The following is a 26,333-nucleotide window of genomic DNA, read 5'->3' as shown; positions in this document are numbered from 1 at the left end:
ATCACCGTCTTTAAGCATCACATTGGAAAGATTGCAGGAGTAAAAAAAAAAAGAGCAAGGCCAGCACTGACGTGAGGCGGTTGAAAATTATCATGCTTGATGTTCCGAACCCAGCCCGCCCTTCCGCCCCGGTGGGGACTGTCTGACGTCAATCATGTCCTGGGTGGCTCGACTACGATTCTAATGGGATTTTTCTCCCCCCATCCACCGGTTCGGTGGAAAACATGTCAAATGTTCAACAACTAATCCGGACGATTTCTCCCGATCACCTACACACACACAGACACACACGCACACTATTGCCTGTTGCTGTGGAGGCAGCGGAATGATCCATAAACCATCAGCACACTAGCGGGCGGTTTGATTTATGCCACACTCGAAATAGCAAATATTATCCTTCAACCGCCCCACAAATGATATGCAGAACCGTCAACCTCGGTGGTGGTCTCGATCGCATTAATATTAATAATCTTCGGTGCGGCTTGGTAAGCCGAGTGACAAGTGTAGCGCCTTAACCTCCAGCGACCACCAGTGAGCGTGTGAGATGGGGAAAATGAAACGGGAAATGGGTGTTGTAAAATTCAAAGCCTCTCCCGGGGAGCACGGCACATAATGTTGTTTTGCACAAAATAGCCAAATCTCCTGGAAGAGGTGTTAGGCCCGGACCGGTCGTTGGACGTTGAAAAGTTCCACGAAAAGTTTGCAGGATAAAAATTACAATAACATTAAAGCAGACCACCAACGAGAGATGCAAGACTGATAAATAAAAAAAATATTTTATGCAAATCAATCCCAAGTTTGAGAAGAACGGAGAAACGAGCAACAGGTCACCATCGATTATGGACCTAATTGTATGGAATCAACCAATGCAAACGAATTCTCAAATCGTGTCCACCAACGAGCACTTGGTTTTATGAGGTGGAACAGACATATTGAGACAATAATTAATGTAAATTTGCTATTCGTCTTTGCTTTCCATTATTTTTTTACATTTTGGGGTCCTCGGTTTATGCACACCATTGCATATTTTCGCATGTACAATGCCACTCTGGTATTTGCTTGTTTTTAACAACTATTCCTTTTGAGTGTGCTTAGTGATTAGATTAATTTATCAAATTTATTTTACACAACCTATGTTTTTTTATAAATTATTATAGTAAAGCTATATATAACAACCAAACCATTAGTTTACTAGTTTTACTTCTATTCTATCGGATTAAGCACTATTTAATTTATTGACAAATTTCGTAAACGACAGAAAAAAATATCAGCATGTGCATGGTTGTACAGTTTCATATACAAAACCAACAGATAATTAAACACAATTTCACACAACTTAATACTTTAATCATTGAAAAGTTAACAAATTTAAATATTACCACTTTACATGCAAACGAACTTTGTTTTATGTGAAAAACGTAACGAAGCAGTTTCAAGTGAAACAAATAGAAATTAAATGGATTTAAAAGTTCTTTAATCCTCTTGCAGAGAATCACAGCACAACAGAAAAGAAATCTTGACACCAGCGAACCGATGTGTGGGTTCTTACGAGAGTTAAATCCGTCGTTGTGACTTTCGTCGTGTCGCCTGGTGGCGGATCCGGCCAACGCGAAGACGCCGGAGGAAAGGGACCCGAGGATGGTTTTAAATATTGTTCCCCAATGGCAAACGAATGCGTAATCGGTTTCCATAAAATCAAATTCTTGTTCGTCCCATTCCCGGCGACAAGCTGTCGTGCGTTTCGTTGGCGGTTTCCCCTTGCTGTTCGCGTTTATTTGTCTCTCTTTAGTACACATTCAGCGAGATTAAACTGATTGCAAGGACAACGCCGCGTTTTGTGCGTCGCATTTTCCGGTGGGAGTTTTTTTTTCTTCTCCAACCACTTCCGAAGAACGGTGGGTTTCCACTCCTTGTGACCGAATTCCTTTTCTGAAGTGGAACATGTAGCTTCAACGTAAAGTAGTAAAACAACGCAACACGTGCCTGTTAAAGTATATACACAAAAAAAAACAACAAAACGAACGCACTGACTTTGCACCCCGATGGCAGTTTCAGCGCCGAACAAGTTCCCTAGAAATGCTTGGAAGTTGAGGAATTTCAGGGCTGTTGGGTAAATCGATCCCAAAGGAAAATGTACCGTACTTTCGGTTGTTGGATTTTCTTTCGATATTTTAAGCTTCTCGCAGAATTGCGAAGATTTCGTCAGAAGCATTCCACGCAAATGTTTTCACATGTGGGAGGATAAAACTACCTTCTTAAAAGTGTATATCGTCCCCATTTCAAAGCGAAATCGCTACGTAGCCGAACATCACCGAAAACAAAGATTCACTCGGAGGGAAACGAAGGGTTCCGACGATTCTGACCAGAGGAAGCAACGTGAGTGAATAATTGTAACACTATATCTGTACTATTTTGCATTACGGGTAACGGGATGTTTATTCACTCCAACAATAGCCTGCCCGTAGATAAAGATAGGTTCAACTCACCATTTCCATATTTATTCCAGCGTTCCACTCTAAAACAAACAAATAAACAATACTACAATCACAGCCTGTTGCATCCTTCCAATTATTCATTAAAGGATAATTGCATTTGAACATTTGAATTCATTAGAGAATACGCTAACGCCACCCCTCAAACTATCCAACCGGGCTGTCCGTTTCAGACGAAACAAATTAAAACAACTAACTGCCCCGACTGCCGACGACACGCTCGAGTGTACGGTTCGGTGAGCCTCGACGAAGATATGCAAAATGCCGGAGGAAGAACAAAACGAAAACAAACAATCGACGACTGGCCTTTCCAACCACCATGCGCCTCCATCGGTCCGCTCGCGATACACAAACGTGAGGGACCATGCGTCTCCATCGCGAAAGCCGGTTCATCCACGCGGCGTATCGAGAAAACGTGCGTCGCCATTCGCGCAAGGGAAAGTAAACCCTCCGTACGGTTAAACCTCCGCCGTTGAATTGGTTTAATTGATTAGAAATATTAATTGGTGCTCAGGTAACATGAGTGACAGCTTCGCTACATTGTTATTTTTACTGCTGTCATATGCAGGTCGTTAGGTTTGTCTAATTCAAATCATTTACAATGTAGTTGAATTTCAATGGAGCTGTTTTATGAACATGTTTTCTACTTATGCCTCTTATGCGATAACAACTAACCAAATTATCCGTCAACAGGTGTCAATTACCTAATGAACCGGACAACATCAACGTAAATAGGTTCCGACACATGTAAAGGTTTTGCGAATAACCGGGCGGTTAAAGTAATAAAATAAAATGACTGTACTTCGTAGGTTCTGCTATAGAACGTTAAACTGATTATATGGTTCAATTTATGCCTGATTTGCTTATTTTAAACATTGAAGAGTTAAAAACAATGTACAAATTCGTTATTATTTCCTGCAATGATAGCTTGAAGCCATACACGTCTGTGAATAGATAAATGTTTGTTCAATTATCTTCAATGATTTATGAAGATGATTTGTGGCGGTAAACCGAACAACTGTAAAGGAATTGTAAATTGTTGAACATACATGTCAACTAAGCACATGTCCTAAATTGTCTTGACATTTGCGTTATTGATATTTAGGTAAAAAAGTATGTTTATGTTGAATGCAATCCTTACTTTAACATTTTCCATGTTTGAAAAGTCCAATGGTTTTGCCCTTTCTATCATATAAACAGCATTGAATCATATAATAGTGTTTGTTTTTGTAGTTTTACAAATTTGTTCATTCGTATTACCGCTCCATATTCACAATGTCAAGTGCACAATAGTTCACTAATCACACTTTTCCCACGTCGCCCTTCTTTACCTGTCAACGATAAGATGAATGATAATCTAACACCATCGGGCGAACGAATGGGTGAAAATGTACAGTTGGTTTTCCATTCCATATTTCCCGACTACTCTGTCACCTTTCATGGAACGATCTCTGCCACATACGTATGAAGATCAGTTGGTAACGCTCCATCCCAACCAACGGCTACTGCGTTTCTGAGTTTTCTCTTGCTTCGCTTTTTATTTTTTAACAACTTTGTACGATTTAACAAAAATCAGACAGCCTGCAATGACGGCGACAGTGCGCTATTATTTGGCGACACGTTTCTCCAAATCTCACACCAGTTCTGTTTCCCCTGCGGGTTCCACCGTGGTCGCCACGATCCCCCGCGGGAGGGTTCTCCGGGGAAATCAACAAAGCAACCAACCGGTCCCCCCGTACCCGGAAGCCTTTCACACGCCCACACCCTATCCCTCCTTTCTCGCGGGGGACGAAAAACATTCGGGTTTGCGTGTCTACACCGAAAAGTCTAGGTACGATGGGGGAAGAACGGAAGAAAAACAACTCCTCTCGTCAGCTGTAAGCCCTACAGCCCTCGGAACGTCATAACTCCTTCGCATTGCAAAAACGTGAATGCATTTTCCTACATTTCCTTACCGTTTTTTTTTTATTCTAGGGCCATTCGGTTCGGTGTCAAACCGATTTCCACAGCACACTTCCCTCAACTTCGGGAACGGAAAAAAGGGGGCGTCCGTTGGGGCAGGAGTGGGAAAGCTGTTATGTCTTATGCTTTTATAATGGCACCTAATGCACGATGTGGTAACCGGTTCTGGGTTAGCGTCACTGTGGAGTTGATGGAGTTGCTATCCATCCGCTTTGGTTATCCTTCGGATGCAGGAGGAGCACAACTACTTTGCATCCAGATGGATCCGTACGTTCCTTAAAGGGTTCTCCCTTGTGCTCCGTTTCTTAAAGCGGCTTTGGTTTGTATTTACTTCCCATTTTGCATTTGTTTCCCGTGCGGAAATATGCAGATAATGTGACAGCAATGTTGTCAAATCATAACACAAGCCGTGAGTAAACTAAAACGAAAGCTGGCGTGCATACAAAAGGAAAGTACTCTAGAGTCCACTTTTCATTGTCAGGATGTGCGCCTTTGCTAACCGATCGGTTTGTTTTAAGCTGCTCTTGACTTTTTCCCTCTGCTTGCGGTTTGCTTTCCGTGGTCGATGGGAACTCGTCAAAGGACACTACTTGGTACCGGGAAGTTTGCCGGTCAAACAGGATTAGACATGCTCTCGAAATCGATCCGATCCGATCAGGGTCGAAGAAGCCGGAGTGGACGAGTGATGAGCAAATATTTGCACCGGGATTTTCCGCGCTCGGGTGCAAAACGGATCCACTTACCAGCCATACGGGGCTTTGGGTAAATTATGATTCCTTCCCAACGCCAACCCAATATTGAATTCGTTTCCTTATGGTAGAAAAGGAATCGGTGTTGGAAAGTTGATCTGCTATCAGTCGTGCTGTCGGCATTCGAAATGGAAATGCAACCACTCGAGCCACGGTGCTGCCGGTTGCAAATGCAGTTTGTTGGTGTTCGTTTGTTCGTTTAAGTCGCATAAGTAAATCGGATTCTCTTCCCAACGGAACGCCTGTCGTCTGTCGTTTATCGTGCGCGAGTACGGTAACGGCACAATTCCCGGACCGTTTACCTCATCCATCGTTAAGTGGCGACAAGATGGGAGGCAAATAATTCATTCACCGGGGAAATATATCATTTCTAATTAGCGAGTTAGTTAATTATCTATTGCCCGGTCGAAACCGTTGCCGCGCCGGCTGAACGTCAGACCTGCGACGGATCACGGGAGAACCTGGTGAATGATAGGCTGTAATTCGCACTTCTCCGTGTGCCATTAGTGTCGAAGAAGCACCCAAACTCGATTATGGTGTAGGTATGCCGCGTAAATTATGCAATTAGAAGCAATGGAACGCAAGGCGAACGAAAAGAAGGGACTCAGACGTCGAAAAAAGATGTTGAAATCTAGAGAAAACAGGCTTCGGGTTCGATAACGGGCCGGAAACAGTATAAACCGTAGAAAAAGTTCACTTAGATAATAAATGGCTTTTTTTAACTTAAAATGTTAATGAACATAAACGAAACTGTTTCCCTTTAACACATTTTTTTCACCATCGGTAAAAAAAACAAAAGGGCAAGTTGGAAACAACTTAAGAAAATTGATTAAATCATAAACCAACAGCTCTCGTAACTCCAATGGCTACGAAGCGCGTTGGTGTTGGTGGAAATTCAATTAAGCACCTTTTTACGCCACTTTGAAAATTTAACACCTTTTTTTCTCATCCCTGTCTGATTCCTCCGCAGCCATTTTCAAAGTCTGTTTTTCTATTTCTCTGTGTGTGTATGGTTGGTTTCCAGCTGTGAGCCCATTACGAAAGTACTCTAAATTAAATGAAACACTGTGGTTGATTTATCATTTCCTTAAGTTCGTTGGGGGGAAAAGGGCCTTGAAGACAATGCAATCGTGAGTATCAGTTTTGAATCTAGAAACTCACTGGTACAGGCTTTGGTTTTTTGAAAGCAAGCAATAACTGCAAGCAAAAACAGAAAAAAGTAAGGCAGTGTGGACTGACTTTCACAAATCGGGAAAATGTACAGGATGTTGTAACTTGACATCATACATAATGCTTCCAGTTCTAAAATTTGAGCCAAAATAAGGGAAAAAAAAGGTTACATGAAAATCGAACAAGTTCCAAGGAAAACAACAAAACCCATTTTCCTATGCGGTCTCAAATTGCCGCAAAGCGTTGTCAAACAACCTTTGATTGATCGAAGCGGAACTTCCTTTCGTAGAATCACGGAAGGAAAGCTTTAAAAATCGAAAGACCACAAAACACATTTCGGTTTAATATTCGTTCGCCGTTGTGTTGTTGATGTGAGGTTATGGTTATATTTCCTTCCCTTTTTTTGCCGCACGATGCACGATAAACCGCATCGTCACGGGCACAAAAGTGGCGCTAGAAAACGGCGTTTTAATTGCATAACAAACCATTTCAGCTCCATCAACATGCACATCTCCTGCGGTGTTAGAAAAATCAGGACATCATCCCAGGCCGGAAACGACCAACCGAGTGCACCGGAAAAATGAAGGCTTTCCGTTTTTAGAAAAAGGGTGATAGGGAAGGTACAACCAGACCGTGGCTGGTTGATGGAACCCGTTGATATCGCACGTTCGGTATAATTGGGTTTCATCAATCTGTTAATAAGTGAGTAAAGTGAGCGCCTTTCCTATAGAACTGCCCACAAAACATCGAGTTTAGAGGGTGCACGCGTCTGTGTATGTGTGAAAAAAGGATGAAAGTGATACACCCCCTCACACCTCGTAGAGTGTAGAGATTGTTGTGTGGATCGTAGAGATTATTGTTTGGTTTTGGCGAAGCAATTACTTCAACGGACACTTTTTTGGCATATTCCAAAATAGGTTCCTTAGGCACGAAATATTCGGTTTGATTTAAATTGCTCGTAACACGGTTTAGGTCTCAGCTCATATCAATTCTGCCATGTTAAAAGTTGCATTTGAATCAAATAGAAAGATATTAGGTTTAAAGTTAATTTGACCATGTAATACTTGTAGCTTCTTAGTTCATGAAAAAAAATTTGACACTACTGATTTGTTTCAAATTGTTCCATCAATATTTTTATATTGAGCCATTCCAACAAGCCGTAACTATATGACTTAAAAATCAAGGTTGAATAATCACAGATATAGTATAAAAGTATGCCGTAATCTTTGCTTGTTTCCGGATGCTTTTTGCAAAATCCAATTTTTGACCTGAATTTGAGAAAGTTTTCCCGATTCATTAGGCTCTAGAAAACATGAAATAGAATTCCAAAAAGTTTACAAACACAGATCAAAATTATCACTATCTTACCTGGTGGAACAAAAGTCTTAGAAAGGGGTTCTTCGTTTGTTGCAACTGATAAAACCTCCGGTCCAATTTTGATCTACACCCTCTTGATGTATATCGAAACACACAAACACACACATCATATTTATTTGATGCTCACTAACAACAAAGTTTTCCTCCCGGTTGTCCTACATACACTCGACCGTCTTCTCCTGACCATTCGTTGGCCAAGGAATCGTGTTAATTAGTGTTTGCGAGTGAATAAATACGTACACACGAGCAGAGTGGGTTGTATTGCTCCAAGGGCCCGAAACCGGCGTGGTGGTGCATTCGAAGTGAAGTGGAAACAAAGTAATATCACAACACACTTGTCATGGCACTAATGAACGTGTGCCCGACTACTGCTTTGCCTCCCTCCGACCCGGTCCCACTTAGCTTCCGGGAAAGTGGCTCAGTTTTACCTCGAAGACGGTAGCCATTCGTCTGCTTCGTCGTATGTTTATCGTCTGCACAGCGCGCTTGACCGGTCCAGTGGTAATTAGATATCATAAAGAGCGTTGCTCGGCCAGGAAAGCAGGGAAGCGGGTGTTGTTTGAGTATCAATTGGTGCGCTCTTGAGTGAAGGACTTCCGTTCTTCGGTGCGAAGCCCGAAAGGATCGTTCGCGCCAAAGGTGTAAGTTTTCACATATGTGTTTCCACCCGCTTCGGATTGGCTCGGTTGCCAGGGTGATAGTGTCAATTATCTCTCTTCAAGGTGCCGTAAAGTAAAGGTCCGGCCAGGTTACCTGTCGGGGTTAGGGTTGATGAAGCATCGGGCTCGAAACAGCACTAATCAGTGTTTTCTATCATTGATACCAACGCATCCCCAACGCCTGCAATAGACTTGCCCTTTTTCTTCTAATTAAACTTATTTTCCTCTCCCAAGGCTCAACTTTCCGAGACAGAGCGAGGACAGTAGCCACACTTGACCGAATCGGAACACATTTGACCCATTACCGTAGACTCGTAGCTTCCCTAACGAGCTGGGGCTGCGTTCAATCAAGGCTCCCGTATCGAAACGGGCGGGGGAAATCTCGACCACTCACCCAATCCAATCGAACGGACCATCGTGCCGTTTGTGTAACCTTCTTCCCATTGGTTGCTTTGTTTTTCTTCCCATGTCGTCCGAAAACGGAAGACGAATGATCCATTTCGTGACTCCCGGAAACCGAATTGAATTATGGCGTACGCATTCCCGCGTTTGTCACGCGGAAAGCCAACCTGGTCTATTATGGAAACCCCTACCCCTTACACCATACCATCACTCGCCCATGGACAATCGAATTAAATGTTCATTTCGGAAAATGCTCACCAGCCTGGCCTGGGCAGAGGAAAAGTTTCCTTTCTTTCGGTAGCGGTGTGTTTCCGAGCCGATCCTAGGGACTTTGGTGGTCAAGTTTTCATCTCCATTCCGTTTGAGATGGTGTTCCATCGAGGGTTGTTAAAATTCCGTTTCAAGGTTTCGTTGAAAATGGTTCCATATGGAACAAAACGGGCACCATGATTTTTACTTCTATTTTTCTGACAACTAGCATTTTAGTGTTGAATGATCTATTTTTAAGAACAAATGTCAGAATACACAGAACCAGACATGCCATTTTTTATTGTTTTTCGTTTGAAAAACGAAACTCCTGGGATGGTTGGTTATGTCTGCTTCACTCTGTTGTACAATTGACACGGGACTCACATTGGTTGGAATTTCAAGAATAATCAGCATGATCATATCAGCACGAGATTCAGTTGATTCACCGACCAGAAAACAGCTTCAAAGTAATCAATTTGTAAACTATCATTCCACTGCAAGCTGGCATGCTGGGAAAATTGCATAAAATGATTGCACGGGCCAATACATTAGTTGCGTGCATTCTTATCAAGAGAAAAATAACTTCCAGTTTTTCACTCCACTTTAGGTTCAAAGATGTGTGGAAATGAACATTACATTTTATGTTTTTTTCTAGGACTATTACAATGGGTTTTGTCCTTGATTCGATCTAAATGGCACCTTTACGCAGCGAAGCATAGCTGATTACGTGCAGAAAAGTTGTTAAAATATAATAAACTTAATAGAAACTTTTATCTGGACAGACAGCAATTCATAAATAACTGAATTTCCGATAAGAACAATAAGATTAAATGACTTTGTTTGTGTCAAACAACAACATTTTGTCAAATGCCAAACATTAATGATCTATTGGTGGTAATGGTAGTAGGAGCAGGAATAACAGGGTTCGTAATTAAAAATAATGAAGGGAAAATTATTTTATCAAATATAACTACCCAACCGACTTTTTGACCATTTACAACCATTCTTCGATGGACAGCCGGAACGAAAACAAAAATGCATTATTCGAATGCTCTGCATCGCATCGACACGAGCACGAAATGCATCGACACGAGCACGTATTTTTATTGGCTCAATTAAAAACCTAATTAATCAAAAACAATGAAAATTCGATATGGTAAAAACTGACATGCCTCACAACATGTTTAACGACTGCAGCGTAATGCAATTAATTAATTTCAGTAAACTCCAAATAGAGAGCTCATTTTGTATGAGCAAAGACCAGTTCGTGACACTGCGTGAAGTAATTATAATGAGCGAACGACATAAACCGAGGGGTTGAAAGAAATTTACAATTTGTAAAAAATGCATTACGTATCCACTTACGAGTATAATCTTCCCTTTGGTCCTTTTATTTCCCAGACTGAAGCGCAACTCCCCGAGCAAACTGTCCCCGGCGGAAGTGTTCTCACTGCTCGCCCTCATGGACTCGCGCAACCAGTACCGTCCGCTTCCCCCGCTGTCCGACTACGCAACGGATTCTGGCAACGACGTCCTCGGCTACGCCCCTTCGAACGGACTGTATCCGGACGTTTCGTTTCCGATGGCACTGGACCAGCTGCTCGGTGGGCGGACGAGTGCGGGTGGGATGCCTCAGGATGCCTATGCCTATGAAGATGCCGGTGAATGGATGAACAGCTGGACCGACCCGTCGGTCGACTACCTGGGGCTTCCGATGGCCGACCTGGACGCGCTCGGTTCGTTCCACGATGGCAAATCATTTGGATCCGCGAATGGTAAGGAATGTTTTCGCTTCCCAAAAGGGGTAAAGTAGAAGGGAAATTGTAGAAAAATTCCTTAAAATAAAACAAAACTCTACAAATGCATCGTTAAAAATATAGTAAAACACAATAACTGCAAAACATCAAATAGAACATACAATTTTTGAACAAATTCAACGTTTTCAATTGCTTGTTTATTCGATTTAAAAAAAGCATTTTTAATATTTACTTGTATGATAGTATTGCTATTGCAATTGAACTACTATTTTATGAACATCTCTTATACAGAACAATTACTCAAAAACAGTTGAACAACATTGGAAAAAGATTAGTAATTTTAGCTCTAAATATTTAAATTAAAATAACAATAACTAACAGTAATCAGATAAGAGACATATTTAAGGACAACCTAGGATAGTTGTTTTATTAAATTCAATAGCTTTTAAAGTATGCATCTCGTCCTTCTCTCTATTTTAATTGTAGGCTACCTGCCCCAGAAACGGTTCATGGTGGCGAAGAAGAAACGCAGCGTCCCACAGGTGGCCAAACCCGTCCCGGTAGCACCCGGCTGCAAGGCGGGCGATGCGTCCTGCGGAAGCTTCCAGCACGGAACGATTCAGGCAGCCGCTTAAACACACAACCCCGGCAACTAATGGCAACCGAAACTGTACCGACGCAAACCAAACCAAGGACTACGAGAATCCGGAACCACAAATCAGTGTACCAGTGTTTACCTATCATTGTATTACCGTTACGTATGGCAACTATCCAAAGCATCCGACAAAAATTTGATGAGGCACATTTAAGCGCATAATTACCCAACTTCCCTGCTGCAAAACCTTACTCTGCCTGGCCGGGTCCAAGTGGGCCGAGTCACAACCTGTTTGCACCTTTCTCTACGCCTGTTTGGGAATGGAAAAACGAAACAGTTCAACTGGCGATCACTAGTTGCTTTTTTACTAAGGCTTTCTTCTAATAATTTCCGAGGACTCGGGTGGTATCCACCTGGTTTGCCACGTGACGGACCGGAAACGAATTCGTTTCATCCACACGAGGCACAGGGTGGATTCGCAAACACAGCCTGAGTTGTTAAGCCACCCTCCTCACCCTTAACTAATCGGTTTTCTTGCTCGGTACGACACTCTATCAAAGAAGCAGGTAACCAAATCAGATGCTACACGTATTGCTCGACTTCCATTTTCTCAACGTTGAATGGCTACCATTGCAGAAGACATCCATGTATTGCTCTAGTGGATTCGTATACTACCCAACAATTGTGAAGGCACAACTAACGACTAAGATTAATATGATGATGTTGAAGAAAATACCATGTACTACAATGTATTAACTTATACACAACACAACTAATCGATGTATACCGCACACGGCATCATAACCGGTTCTATGTGACCGATTATAAATGTATTCATATTTATATATATTTATATTTACATACCAATATACACCTGAACGTTAGGTGTACTGATCGTAGAAACAAAAAACCAAAAAGACAAACTAGAAACTGCTCTTCTATTAGCATAAACACACGGTTCGCACAAACCGTCGCTAAGCGCATGATAACATGACAAGAAACTGGCTCAGAGGTAAATAATTTTTAGCGTAGTAAGATAAACTAATCATAAATAGCAAGAAGCAAACAAGAGGCAAAAAGTAAAGCACACACTCCCAACACAAATACGACCATACCCGTGTGGGGGAGAACCTTCCAACTATTATTACAATTATATCGTAGCGAATTGACTTTAGAAACTGTCTTTATATTATCACCAGTGGTTAATAAACTAATAAATCAAACCTACATAAATGTAAGCATCACATACTGCAGCAAACATTCGACACCGTTTGTACACTATACGAGTTGAACCGTTGCTAGCACTTCAACGGCAGCTCCTATAGGCCAGACAAAGAAACCACGAAACTAACAAAAGTTCAAACATTCAAAACACGACACACGACGCGTACGCAGACGGAAAACGTTCTCACGGAGCAGAAACACTGAACAGAATAAAACATGAAAACACACACACACAAACTTTTGTAGCAGAAACTCCTTTTTCTCGGGACTAATGATAAAGGAGAGACAGATAAAACGATCGTCGGAACACAAACCCCGGCCACACGCCGTCCGTGGCGCTTGGCCAGGATGGGAAAGACTTCAACTAGAGTGTAGAAGAGAAGAAAATCTAAAGGCCGGCCTTGGGATCCATTGCATTGTTTCCTAGGCCGCTGTATCCTCGGCAGGGAGGAAAACTTGGGACGAAAGGTGTATACAGAATGAGAAGAAACAAATAAAAGACGCGAAAAAGGAAATCTGTTGACGTTCAAACCATTACGAGAAAAAAACAATATCAAAATTCTTTTGCCGCCATTTTTGGTGGAATTAATTTCACACATCATGTTAACGCTGTTTTTTTGTACTAGCGGGATTTTTGTCTTTGTTTAGAGCCAACAGTATCAATTGTTGAACAATATTTTGTTAACCAGGAATTCCAGTGGTTTGATTTTGTTACTAACTGAACCGTATTCAATTACACAAATTTTTCTTTAAGAACTAAACACACGCAGAACTTAATGTGAATGAAAGAAACATTTAAGTAAAGCTTTGTTATGCGACTAAAATATCCCAAAGATCCAAAAGTTGGTAAGTTAAAATGTATTTCACGATGTTACAAATAAATGTGCTGGGACTTGAAGGGTTATTGAAATCATTGGTTCTTGCGCCCTGCACCAGATGGCGCTGGTGGCACACTTTTAAAAAGCTCCCGGGAAAACCGTTGACATTTCAAACATTTATTTGAACAAAGTCGACCACGTGACTCGTCAGCAAGGGAGATAATTATATCTATATATTATTTTACGCTAAAGAAAGCTCTTTTGCTTTTGCCCAACGAATTTCGGATCCTTGAAAATCAATACCGTAAATAAATAATACTAAACTAAGTAATAATTAAACTATGGTTTTAAGATTCGATTTTTATTTCCTACGCTTTGCGCTCATCCGTTTTCTACTAGTTTCCATTTTTTCGTTCCATCTTGGTACTAAAATAAAAACAACAACAATCTCTGACGCGTTTCGCACGCTTAAGAATAACATCCTATTTACTAAAACATAAATATTGTACAAAAGCATACGGCCCTGTACCTGGACAGTGTATTCTTTTAGAAATGCTGCTTGTGAATAAACCTTTTTGGAATCGTCGTAATCGTATCGCGTACGTTGTTGTCCCTGCCTGCTTGCCAACTTATCCACCTTATTCCGTGCACGGTTTGTTCCTCATCCCACAAGCATCTCCCCTAGCCGAATGTGCTGAACAGCCTGGTCTGGAGCCATCTGCTTCTTGCTTCTATCTACCTACTGCTACCTATCTACACAACGAACATGCGAAACACAGTATCCGCGATCCTATCTAGGAGTGTGTACCGGCAAGACATCGTTCCTTCAATCGCGCTTTTCTTCCAGTAGCCGAAGGATTGGATTGGATTTGGGCTTATTTTCATGTGTACGTATTATACCTTCGTTATTATTTTGGTTTTTGGGATCTCTTGGCTTTTTCTTTATCCTTGGTGCACACTTTTACGAATGCAACCTCCTCTTTTTAACCCGTTTCATGCTTATCCGCTGTAAGTGATTCTGGAAGAAAATTCGTCCGAAAAAGGGGTTGGTGGTTAAAATATTGGTCTGAAATGGAGTTATTGTTTTCTTTTGTGTTGTGTTACATAAAGCAAAAGTGCAACGAATTTGGAGAGATTGCGGACACAGAAGCATATGGTAATACATTCTACATAGCATAGGCGGAACTGCTGGCAGATTCTACAAGCGGGTAGCAGGGCATGTGCATGGAGATAAAGCGTGATAGAATAGGTTAAGAACGGCTGGCCTGGGGGCCGTTGGCAGCATGCGTTAACTGGTGCAGTATTTATTTACAAAAACAAACGCCCCGGTCCGCGTCAATTTCTCGCGTGTGCCAGTTCGGCGCGCAAGGTTCAACACGAGGCAACGCAAAGTTATCTGTAACACCACAGGCGTTCATGCGTGGTGCTAAAAGGCACATTTCACACGGAGCCAAGCGTTGGGAGAGAGAGCGAGAAATAGAGAGAAAGTATAAGGGAAGAAGGACTTCCACTTCTGTCCGTCGAATTGGTTCATCGACTATGTCAGACGACGGGTGACATCCATGGGGTGACTGCTAGAACGCGCCAAACACATCCCGTGCCAACGGAAGAATCCTTATCAGGCATGTTGTTTACCGATCCGATGTTGTTGTCGTAAGAGATGCCACCAGAAAACTGGATCAGCGCATGCAAAAAGTGCTCATTAAGCGGAGGATCATTATCGTGTGACCGCTGATCGACAGTTTTGAGAAGCCTTTGTCTTTGGCAGTGCCTATTCCTAAGAAGCCGAAACTTTCCACAAGCATGAGTAATGTCGACTTTAACGAGATCGTTTTTCAGCATTTTGCGATAAGCCTTATCGGTGTACGATTTGCGGGCATTAGAATAAAAACCTGAACATTGCGTTCCGCTGTCTCCGGAGGGAAAATTCACGCACAAAATAAAACGCTCGAGCCCACATTAGAGACAACACGAAGAGGGGCCGGGACCAATGGGGTAGGGCATCAAAGAAACGATTTAACACGTGAAGCCATGCTGGAATGACTAGCGGGCGAGATTACGACACTTGGTGCAAAGCGTTTGCTAAACGCATGGGAAGGAGTGTCCTCCCCGGTGAAGCTAGAGGATGCCATAGCAGTACTTGCGCTCGGTGTACAAGCGAAACACGGGATTGTCGGCAATGTACGCCTCCAGTATTAGGGACGACACGGACGCGTGAGTGAGTAGTGGAGATTTTGCATTAATACCTGAACTGGCCAGCGTGGCCCGGCGGTCGTGGTGCAGCGCTCCGTTCTGCGGCTTGCCATCGGTTCCGTTCTCTGGAAGATGGTGGCATGGAACGAGAGTACGTATGGTTTCGGTTAGTAGGTTGATGAGTGAGGTTTTCTTTCCGAACGGTGGAGTTCTGTATGTAGTTGCGTTTCTAAGCATTGCCAAGGCCTACTTTGTTCAAGATGTATTTGAGGCGAGCGAAGCTTAAGCAATGTTTTGTTTTTTAGTAGGCAGTGCCTGAAAACGTCACTTTCCAGTTCGTCCAGTCCGGACTACTTACCACAATCCCAGGCCGGGTGCGCCAGCGGTTCCAGCTTAGGTTCGGCCAGGTGCGGTTTCTTGGGCTCCTCGTCCTTCACGCACCGAATAAGGAACATCGTGCTGGCACCGAACAACGGTGGAATACCGGCCAGAATGAACGGTAGCAGGTACGAGCCGGTCTTATCATACAGCATACCGGCCACCGGGGGACCAATGGTAAGCGGTAGTGAGCACATGCCCAGCAGGAATCCAATAGCCTGGGTCGCTCCACGCGGCCCACAGATGTCGTACGCGATCGGTCCGAGCAGTGAGATGAAGCACCCATCGAACAGGCCCATGGCGAGAGCGATGGCTAGCAGCAGCCAGAAGGAACCGGTGGCAGGTAGACACATGGTGAGCACACCGATCAGCACGAACGACATCTGCTGGAGGAGCACCCGGTTGACGCCCGGCTTGTCGGCGATGAAGCCGAACAGCAACCGCCCGAGTCCGGACGTAATGCCGATGCACATCACCGGCAGGTTCTTGTTGTCTTTGGGGAAGTTGTCCTCCACGAACTTGCCCATGTGGACGTACGGCACGAAGTACCCGAACAGGGCGATCGGTATCGAGACGGCCCAGATGATGTAGCGGCGTTTCTTCCAGTTGTCGAAGTTGATGAACGACCGCAGGAAGGTGCTAAATGCCGAGCGGCCCGGTTTCACCTTCGGTGGCGGCGGTGGCGGCTGCAGGGGCTTGTACAGCAGCGCGCAGAAGATCACAAAGCTCGAGATGATTGCCAGAATGCGGAACGACGTCGCCAGCCCCGTGTGCTCTATCAGCCATTCCAGACAGATGGGCATGATGGCGGTGAAGACGCTCGAACCGGCCGTCACGATACCATTCACAAGGCCGAGGTACCGCTTGAAGTAGTGGCCTAGGATGGCGAGCGAGGGTGTGTAGGCAAGGGCCGCACCAAGTCCAAACATGATGCCGTACGTAAAGTAGAGTGCACTGACGCTATGCGTGACGAACGAGGACAGGAACATGCCACCGCACGTAAGCAGACCACCGATGAAGGTTGTCCGCCGCAGGCCGATCTTGTCCGTCAGAATACCGGATACCGGTGAGAGCAGGAACGTCGTTCCGATCGTCAGCGAACCAACCAGCGCTGGAATAAGAACAAACGATTGGTTTAGTTTTAATTCTCCTTCCAAAGATCGTAAGAACTTAAACGAGGATCTTATTGTACAGCGAGGAAGTCCGGCGTTCTATACGATATTACACTTGCTTAGGCTAACAGGCTAACTCTACTGGAGCTCCATTTCCCCATCCCCACAAAATCCCCCTTCCCGGATGTTGCCATTCCTTTCCCTGGCCCTTGCATACATCCCCGCAAAGCGGGATTACCTTCAGTTGACGCCTTAGCACCTACTTCTATTTAACTTAGTTTACCCCAGAATCTCTCCATCGCCAGGTCACATCACTAGGCGCCTTTATTGTAATAACCCATAATCGTTTAATTTCCACCATTCACGAAAACAACCCTTTGCTGAGCCGGCACATCTGTGTTTGCCATGTGCCGTAACGTTATCAGAGATTACACACATTGTATTTGGCTCGGAAGTGTTTGGAAAACATTGCCCAGACGTAGTCGGGGGAACTTCTCGACCCCGTGTAGACAAGCGGTCCACCGGTAATGAAGTTCATATGCTTTCGCTTTCGTTTGTTGTACGCCTTCAGAATGTTACGGGGTGATTCTCCAAAAGTGAATTCTTCTAAAGGATTTAGATTCAAGATCTAGGAATAGTGAGTTTTAGATAAATTATTTATCTTCAAGCACGACTAAGACGGTGTTCTGTTTTAAACACAAATTGCTACTCTTACGAATGCAATAAAACATGAAAATAATTATGAATTTGTATCGTTTCCAGATTACCGAACGGACTAGATCAGCCTATAAACTCCCAACAGAATTCATTTGGACGATTTTTAAGATAATTCTTTAGAGAATATTCATTACGTATGAATCCACGAAAAAATTGTTCCAATATTGATTTTGAAGATAATTCATTGCGAATAAGAGCATAAATACGAATCAATCTTTACCTCCAAACGTCTGCGTCCTCGACGCTAACCGTCCTTGATGACATGTCTACAACAAATCACTGACCCCGCGCTAACCCGTTCCAAAAAGCGACCGGACGAGATGTTGTTTTCGACGCTGGAAAAATTATGTTATGATTGATTGGACACATAATTGGATTTCGGGTGCTCCAAACACCGACGGAATCAATCGACGGAATAATCCCGGTGGCGCACGAGGGCAAGAATTGGCGCTTCCCGTAAGGATTCCCTCGCGTGGTATTTATTTCCACCATCCTATGCCAAAGACTCGGCAAGCAAACAGAGCTAGCGCGTTGTACAAATTGGTGGCTAAATAGTAGCGCTGATAAGTTGTACCCAACGCCGGGAAACCCATCCAGTGGCCAACTCTCGGACCCACCGTGGCCATAGGTTGGGAATGGAAAAATGGAAATGAAACATAATCCGACGCCTCACCGCCCGAGGCGATGGGTATGATCGGCTTAACCGATCGTTGCCTCTACCGGGCGAGCATAATAACGATGGAACCGAAACAGAACGTGGGGTTTAAGGGACCGAGTGAAGAAAACCGTTGTAAAAACCAGATATATACGACATGTGCACTTCCTTCAGCAAACAATCATATTTTGCGTTCTCCCAGCCCAGAGCTGTCACCAATGAGCCCCCCCCCCCCCCCTCTCATAATGCCAGAACGCAGTGGAAGTTCTCATCCGTATGACCACAACTTCTTGTGGCCACTGCTCGTGCTATGTTGCTGTTCAGCTCCCCCCTATGAAGCCGTACAAGCCGCTGGTAGAGGGTGTGTTACCGTTAGAAAATAAAATTAAAAGCAAACATAACGGTGGCAAACATGAGGAACAACGTTGTGCACGTCACAAATGGACTAAAAATATCAACAATTGTCGTAGATGTACCACATTCGAACTTTGGCGTGGAAAGGAAGTGGACAAATGTTTCCTTTTTCCTCGGAGAGAAAACGTCATGCCTTGTCGGCAACAAAGTAGCGGAAGTCAGGGTGGTACGCGTAACAATTCCGTCAAGTTCCGATGTTACGTGTCTTTTGATTTTTAGTATCAACTAGAACTTTTCTTACCGAAGAACCTTACCACGTCACGTCAAGATAGTTTTAAAGCGATTTTTTCAATAATATTTTTTTCAAATCCTCCTGTACACGCTTTAAAGGAATAATTTTGAATATTTCACTCCAAAACTGGAAAGACTACTTCCCACTGAACACCAGATGTGTTCAGGAGCTAAGCCCTTCTCGATAGATCTCCATAGCATTCCGGTATCAGTATAATTTCGCACTAAGACCAGGTGGGTTTCCGCACTCTTCGGCGAGTGGAGTAGCAAACACGTGACTCAATATGCAACAGAAGGCATGCAAACAAACATGGTTCCCCTGGTACGCAGCTATGAATTATTTAAAAGATCAAACGTGTTTAGGTCTCCACGGCGACGCGTCACGTCATAACTGCGAGCAAATAAATGCCTAAGCCAGCTCGCGCAAACGGACAGTTTGTATTGACTCGGCGGCAATCGTAACAAAGCATTGCGTTCTAGTGAGATTTAACTTTCAGAGCGATGTTTTAAATAGCAAACAAACCTCCGATCGTTAAAAATGATAGGGTTAGTAGAGGTGAGAGAACTCTGATCGTGAATCTGTACTTTTTTAATACAAAGAACCTGCAGCGGAAGATCCTGTCGTTGTTTAAAGTGTTTCTTTGGTACTTACAAAGACTTTACCCATGAACACACGCCTTCACCTAACCGAAGAACCGAATCAGTAAACAGGCGAAAGGTTAACAATTTATTGCACCAGCACGAACATCGAATAATCAAACATCAATTTTGGAGACAATATACCAAACCGTTTGCGTTCGTTGCAAGTCGAAAAGCGATACTCAACTAAATTTGTATGATTGCAACGATAAAAGCCACCATCGCACGGTAGGACCAACGTAGGATAAAACATCAGTAAAAAAAATCAGAAAGAAAAATCGATCGATTATGCCCATTGCAAAGACATTTTCAATTACTAAAGGTCCAATAAAGTTCGAATAGTAAAGCAACCTCTCAAGGGTGGCCACCACAGTATCTTTCCTCGGAATTTTTCCATGTTCTCAAAACAGTAAGATTTCACACAGTGATCGATACATTTTTTTTCTAAGTTTTCACTCGAGAAAGAAAAACTCCTTCATGATTTATATTTGCGTGAAAAGATAACACCCTAAGATAAAAAGCAACACAATCTCTCAAATAAATTACTGACAGAATTGTTAAATCAAAATAAATGCAGACCTTTCACGTCATCAAAATAAACTCAATAAAAATCGTATGAATAGTCTTGTGTGTTTTACCCAGCGTGACCGCACGAGAATTTCCCACTGTGCATGGGGGAACATACGAAAAGGAAAACCCTTCCCCGATCGAATCGTTCAACGTTCTTTATCATCTTCCTCCTTCGCTTGACCGCACGGGCAATCAATCGAATAATCTACTAAATTGAGCTACTACCGCGTTTCGCCCCTAAATGGGGGATCTTTATTAATGTTTTCCCCCTTTCGTTCTCTCCACTTCCGCTTGCCGATCGAATTGGGTTCGATTCAATTGATCGGTTTTTGGCGCAATAGATCTTATCCCCCTGTCGGCGGGAGCAGCTGCTGGAGACGTTTCTTTTCTAGCCAACGAAGACAGATGATAAAACTAACTACGAACGAATGATGTCGTCATTAGACGGAGCGGGCCGCCATCAGATGAAGGCATGATTGACACTTGTCAGCGGGCTTGATGAGTGGCTTTTCCTATTTCGCACGTTTATTATTATTATTTTTTATTTTTTGCTTTTCTTTCTTAAACATGTCACGGGTTTGTCCTTACCGAGCGTTGTTTGCAAATGCGCACATCTTGCTCACGTAATTGTTCGCATTTTCGCTTAAAGAAGGCATGTTTTTGGTTTTATTTTTAAGCTTTGTTTTGTCTCCATAAAGGTACGCCCGAGGGTGCCCATGCCCATGCGTCACCGTGCACACAGGGAAAACACTTTTCGTGCCACCACACCGTCCAATTTTGGACGTTTCAAAGCGCTTCACGTTGGCAGCATTGATAAGCGCCGAGCGCGTACAACGACACGGTGAAGTTGAAGGTCAACCGTATTTCGCCAGAAGATTTCGGTAGAAAGAGTTGCGCGCACAAAATTGCCCTCCCTTACCCCATTTTCCCTTCGCCTTCCGGTAAAAATACCCTTCGACATGCACCTGCAGACACTGAACTCAACATATGCGATCGGCGCCGGGAAAAAAAATACAAACAAACGACGAACAGAGAAAAACATACGCAAAAGAATCTATTTTTATTGGATCGCATGTTTCGCGGTGTGACGCGGCTTTCCCTTTGGTCATTTGCTTCTGTTTCGTGCTGCGCCAAACGGGGGGCTCGTTCCGCACGCATCCCTTCTTGGTTTAATTTTATTTTGATTCAACTTCAACACAGGATGAACTAGCGGGAAAGGGAAAGATCGCGGCCAAGCGCGTCCGTTTGTGTTGGGGACATTTTCTCGATTCATAAATTCTTCCCCATTTTTTTTTTTGCGATTTGTTCGACCACTTTTCTTCGAAGCAATTATTCCTTCTCGACTCTCTCATTAAACTCAAGCTAGACAATGTCTGGCGGTCGTGCTTCAACTCCCTGCCAACCCGAATGTACTCGATTATCGGATGCATTGTTTTTCGCTAACAGAGCCACTCGTAAGCGTCAGGCCGGGCAGAACTTTGGACAATAAATTTGACACGATGATCGATCACCTCTTCCTTGGGGTGATGATGACGGGATTGCCACGATGATGACGACGATGATATTCCGACCGAACGGTAGCCGCGGACCATCGTTGCCAAGCCCACCCGGCGGTTAATCACTTCACCGGATGGGTGGCAAGTGTTATTCAAAGTGGTGTGGCCCACTCAGAACAACCGAGGCTCGCACTCCAGCGGTTTAATAAAAACAACGATTTTATAATCACCCATCTGGCCACTCGAAGCGAGAGTGATCTACAAGCTGACGAGCGGTTTGGAAAGGGGATCAGCGGCAAGGGTAGTGTCATGAAAAACACGCATGGACCAAGTAAGATCCCCGCCATAGCAACACTACACTCCCGCCGGAGTATTCCCTCCCGGGGTCGACCGACGGGCCGACAACGTCGGTTAAACGCGGGGGTTAAAGGAAGAAGAACCCGAAGGGAGTTGTTTACCACCATCAGGAAAACAAACGCCAGAAAAGCAGAACCAAGGTCCTGCGCGTTTCGTTTGTTTTTTTGCCTCTCTTCTTAACTTTCGCCTGCCCTCGCGGTCGGATCCGCTATCAGGTGTGCGATAATGTGATGCGAATTATATTTGCATATGATTTCGCGCACCGTGACAATTCCAACAGGCCTGGGGGGAGAGGAAAGGCGTAGGGAGATCGCCACTGAACCGTTAAAACGGAGGTTAAAAGAGGCGGAGGGCCCGGGGTGTTGTAAATACTGCAACGGTTACCCACCCTCAGCTATTAGTGGTGGGTATTTAGATAGTGAACCTCAATAAAAGTCTATCTGTAAGCCATTCTCCAGTCGGAACTAAGATGGGCAGCACTCAGCTGCCCCGAAGGGTGTGCAGGAATGCTAGGAATGTTGGAGGAAAACAAGGGTACTGCAACGCAATCAGCTATTTTTGAGGAAGAAAGACATCCTTAAGGCACGTCTTTAAGTTCTAGTAACACATTTGGTGGATTAACCGATAGTAAGTTCTTCGGAGTTAGTAACACTAGTTCTTAAATTTGTTGTGCATCGAAGGGAACTTCCAATTATTTTTTTTTTCTCTCTCTAAAAACTACTTCTCAAAAGGGATGAAAAGTAAATCATGTTAACTAGTCTTGTTAGCTACTAAATAAACAAGTATTTAATGTCTATTTCTTGAACTAATAAATTCTTGTTTGTCCATATTTTTGCGGTGATCAACAAATGGTGATTAGTTTTGCTTTTCTTCCATTTCCAAACGGCAATATCACTAAAGCATATTTGATGTTTCGAATCCGTTTTACTCCGCGATTATCCCAAGCGCACGTTCTAATCGCACAACTTCCATTGAAGCGGACTGATCGAAAATAAAACCACTTCATCAGATCAAAACATTATGATTCCAACAAAATTGTGATTAGTTTGAGTAAATAAAAAACGCCGTCCGGGTTTTGATCTCAAATGTTCTTAGTATCAGCACTGAACCTCACAATCACCAAGCTGGACTGTCTTAGAAATTAATTAGTTGTAGCCAAGTATCACCAAGACCCTATAGACAGTCCTTGAAATATAGGCAATAGCAACCGACAGAAGAAGTAGTTAGGAAGTACCGGCAAACTATCGCAGGTCGTTGGCATTAATTACGCAATTTAACGACCCCTCCCTTTCGGGTAGAATTCATTCTAGTGTCCATCTTCTATTCCTAACATTTCCCGCTTGTTTTGGCGGTTTTGCTTTTGGCTTTCATTTTTGTTTTGGATCATGTAATCGCACCAAAAAAAAAAAACAATAACTCATAATAGGCAACGAATTTTTTAACGCTATCTGGGCAGCGCGATTTGAATCCCACAGTTCCATTATCTCGCCCCGGGCTGGCTGGCACAGAGACCTGAACCTTTTTTTTGCCCATTCTTGGCTGATTATATTGTTTATTTGGGTTCGGATCGCTCCACATCGCCAATCGGCAGCTCCATGCTTTTTGCCTTCCACCAAAATTTGACCAGATTCGCCCCGCAGCCAAAGCGTTTCTGGATGAAATGTATAGGTCATGATTTGCGGCTGATCTTCTCCTCCGGAAAGACCGAGCGGAGGTTTTTCTGACTTTCAAATGTTTCGGTTATCGTTTTGCTTGGCGTACTTTTAATTAGCTCCAACAAGTAGAGCGTTTAGCTTTTTGTGTCCTGCGCTTGGTTTGGTGCGAGATCGAAAGTTTGGTCAGAATTACATCAGCCGACAGATTGGCATCCGGTCCGGGTGCTCGGCTAGACAATAAAACCGCAGTTCTTTGCCAAGCACTAGAAATTCCTTGCCAAAGTCGGGGTGACTATGACGATGGCTATGTCGTTTGGGAAGGTTATTTTAGATACGAATGGTGCATGTTCGTATCGCGCCTCGTTTCGTCGCTCGGGAATGACCGTTTGCATCACTCATGTAAACAACCGCTGTGCCAACTTTCTAAACAAACCGCAAACTCACTCCCGTTCTGAGAAGGGGAGTTTGTGAATCACTGCCTAAAGACACTCACCTGCCTTGCTGGACGCTTCGTCGTCACCGTCCTCCTGGAGCTGCTTCCGTAAACTCAGATAGACGACGCTGTAGGTGTTGATCACCCCGAACAGTACGCCGTTGCAGAGGAACGCACCGACCATCACCAGCCAAGCGCGGGTGCCACCGTCCGGCGGTTCGAGCGTGCCGTGGCCACCTGCGTCCGATTCCAGCAACGGTGCGGACACCTTCCGCCCGTCCTTGAGTCCGCCACCGTTCAGCTGCGGATGGTGGCCGTTTTTCGCCGCGACAATGACGGGCGCCACACCATCCTTCACCATTCTGGAGCTGTCGGCCATGTTTGAGACCTGTGTCACGGCCGGGTCCGATCTGATTGCACTTCGATGTCGACACGCTCCTCGATCGAGGTCGAATCAATCGCCCACACTGATAGTTATCTTCGCTTGTCCGCTCGATCGACAATTTCACCAACCGGTGCCTGCTGGACGACCGGATGCGATCGCAGCTGTTATCAGTATGGCCGCAGCAGCCTTCTAAACACTCTCACTCGCTTCACAACACTCGCTGACCGTCGGAGGAAAGATCACACTCTAGTGGACGCACTCGACTGCAGGACATTGTCACCAGCCTCGGAGGCCGTAGGGAGTGCGCAACCCTCGTCACGATCGCCCCGTGGTGATCACCGGATCCTGGACTGATGTGCAGGCGGCGGGACACACGGGAGGGTGCGTGTGCGGTGGACCTGGTCGAGGATTCGCTTGGTCGGAGACGTCGTCCGCTGCCGTTGACGACCAGAGCGCAAGTGAAGCGACGGTGCCGTTATGCGATCGGAGCATGTCCCGGCAGCAGCTTTAAATAGAAGTAGAAGAAAGTAAATCAGTTCGCATACCACCAGAGAAACCACGATGAGGATGGAGAGGGTGGTGGGCTGGTCTAGGCGCGCGCACACACGACGGTGGCGCTGGCACGCACACGCGTGTAGGACCGCGACCGCCGACCGTGGTGTGATGTTGTTGTTGGCGATTCCGCGAAGCTCGCGATGTCGAGACACACGCGGTCGATCGGTCCGACGACGCCGTGTTCGGAAGGGTTCTGTTACGGTTCGCGAACCGACTCGGCCCGCGCCAACACAGAAGCGCGCAAAATGTCCCTTTCCACATGGCATACCGCAACCGTCAGCATCCACGGGGGGTGCGTGCGCTGATAAGTGTCTTGAATATTCGACAAGTTAATCGAGCAACAGAGCATATTATTTCAAATTTTCTTGAACTGATGTACCATAATAGATTATTCTGCTAGGTGAAATAAATGAACATGGAAAATTGGCAGTTTGAAAAATTAAAATTACGAATTATTAAACTTTGCAAATAAAAAAAAAAAGTTCAATAGACCCAAAGGGGACGGTCAATGAGTAAAGTCGGCTAAAGCGGTACGATTTTCTCGAGGAGAAGAACGAGCCCAGGAAGGATATAAAAAAAATCATTGAATACGATGTGACTTTTAGGCATAGAGGAGGAAAAAAAGAAATAAAAAAAATATTGCAAACTGATGTGAAAAATATCAACTACAATAAGTCCCAACGTAAAAGTCAATTAAAGCTCGAAAACAAAATTGAGAAGAAAAAACAATAGAAGGAAAAACAATACAATTTTTGAATGTGCAAAACCATTTTAAGCGAAAACAACATAATAGTGGTTAAATATGCAACATTGTGAATGTCCTATGATTCATTCAAAATAGGATTCATTTTTATTTGCATTACTTCTATAATTTTCAGACTTTTCCAAGTAACATTGTTTGCAGATGCCAGTTTTAATGACAAATAATCTTAAATCAGTAATAATATAAAATATCATGATAGAGGCACACTTTCGGTTGCAGATTAGTAAGTCATATTATTTTTCAAAACCTACAAAGCAAAAAGCTTATGCAATCATTAGAAAAAATTTCGCGACTTGATAAAAACACAAAACAATGGTAAAACAAAA

General features: G+C 44.0%; 2 protein-coding genes across 2 annotated transcripts in view; one reads left to right on the top strand and one right to left on the bottom strand.

Annotated features, from left to right (window-relative positions):
- The window catches only part of LOC131293106 (uncharacterized), a 32,817-nt gene extending 21,365 nt beyond the window's left edge, over positions 1–11,452 (top strand). The window contains exons 5-6 of the mRNA XM_058321184.1: positions 10,462–10,835; positions 11,304–11,452. Of these exons, the coding sequence (XP_058177167.1) occupies positions 10,462–10,835; positions 11,304–11,452 (523 nt within the window). The remainder of the gene's footprint in view (positions 1–10,461; positions 10,836–11,303) is intronic.
- A 2,985-nt stretch (positions 11,453–14,437) lies between these two features.
- LOC131281342 (monocarboxylate transporter 10) lies at positions 14,438–24,683 on the bottom strand. Its single transcript, XM_058310668.1, has 4 exons — positions 24,365–24,683; positions 16,006–17,136; positions 15,701–15,772; positions 14,438–14,472 (listed from the first exon to the last, which is right to left on the bottom strand). The coding sequence occupies exons 1-4, from the start codon at positions 24,681–24,683 to the stop codon at positions 14,438–14,440; spliced, it is 1,557 nt and encodes a 518-aa protein (XP_058166651.1).
- Positions 24,684–26,333: the final 1,650 nt, after the last annotated feature.

This window comes from Anopheles ziemanni, chromosome 2 (genome assembly GCF_943734765.1).
Source record: "Anopheles ziemanni chromosome 2, idAnoZiCoDA_A2_x.2, whole genome shotgun sequence".
NCBI classification, from domain to species: Eukaryota; Metazoa; Arthropoda; class Insecta; order Diptera; family Culicidae; genus Anopheles; species Anopheles ziemanni.
Note: the sequence above shows the minus strand (reverse complement) of the source record. Positions and strands in the feature narration are given on the sequence as shown.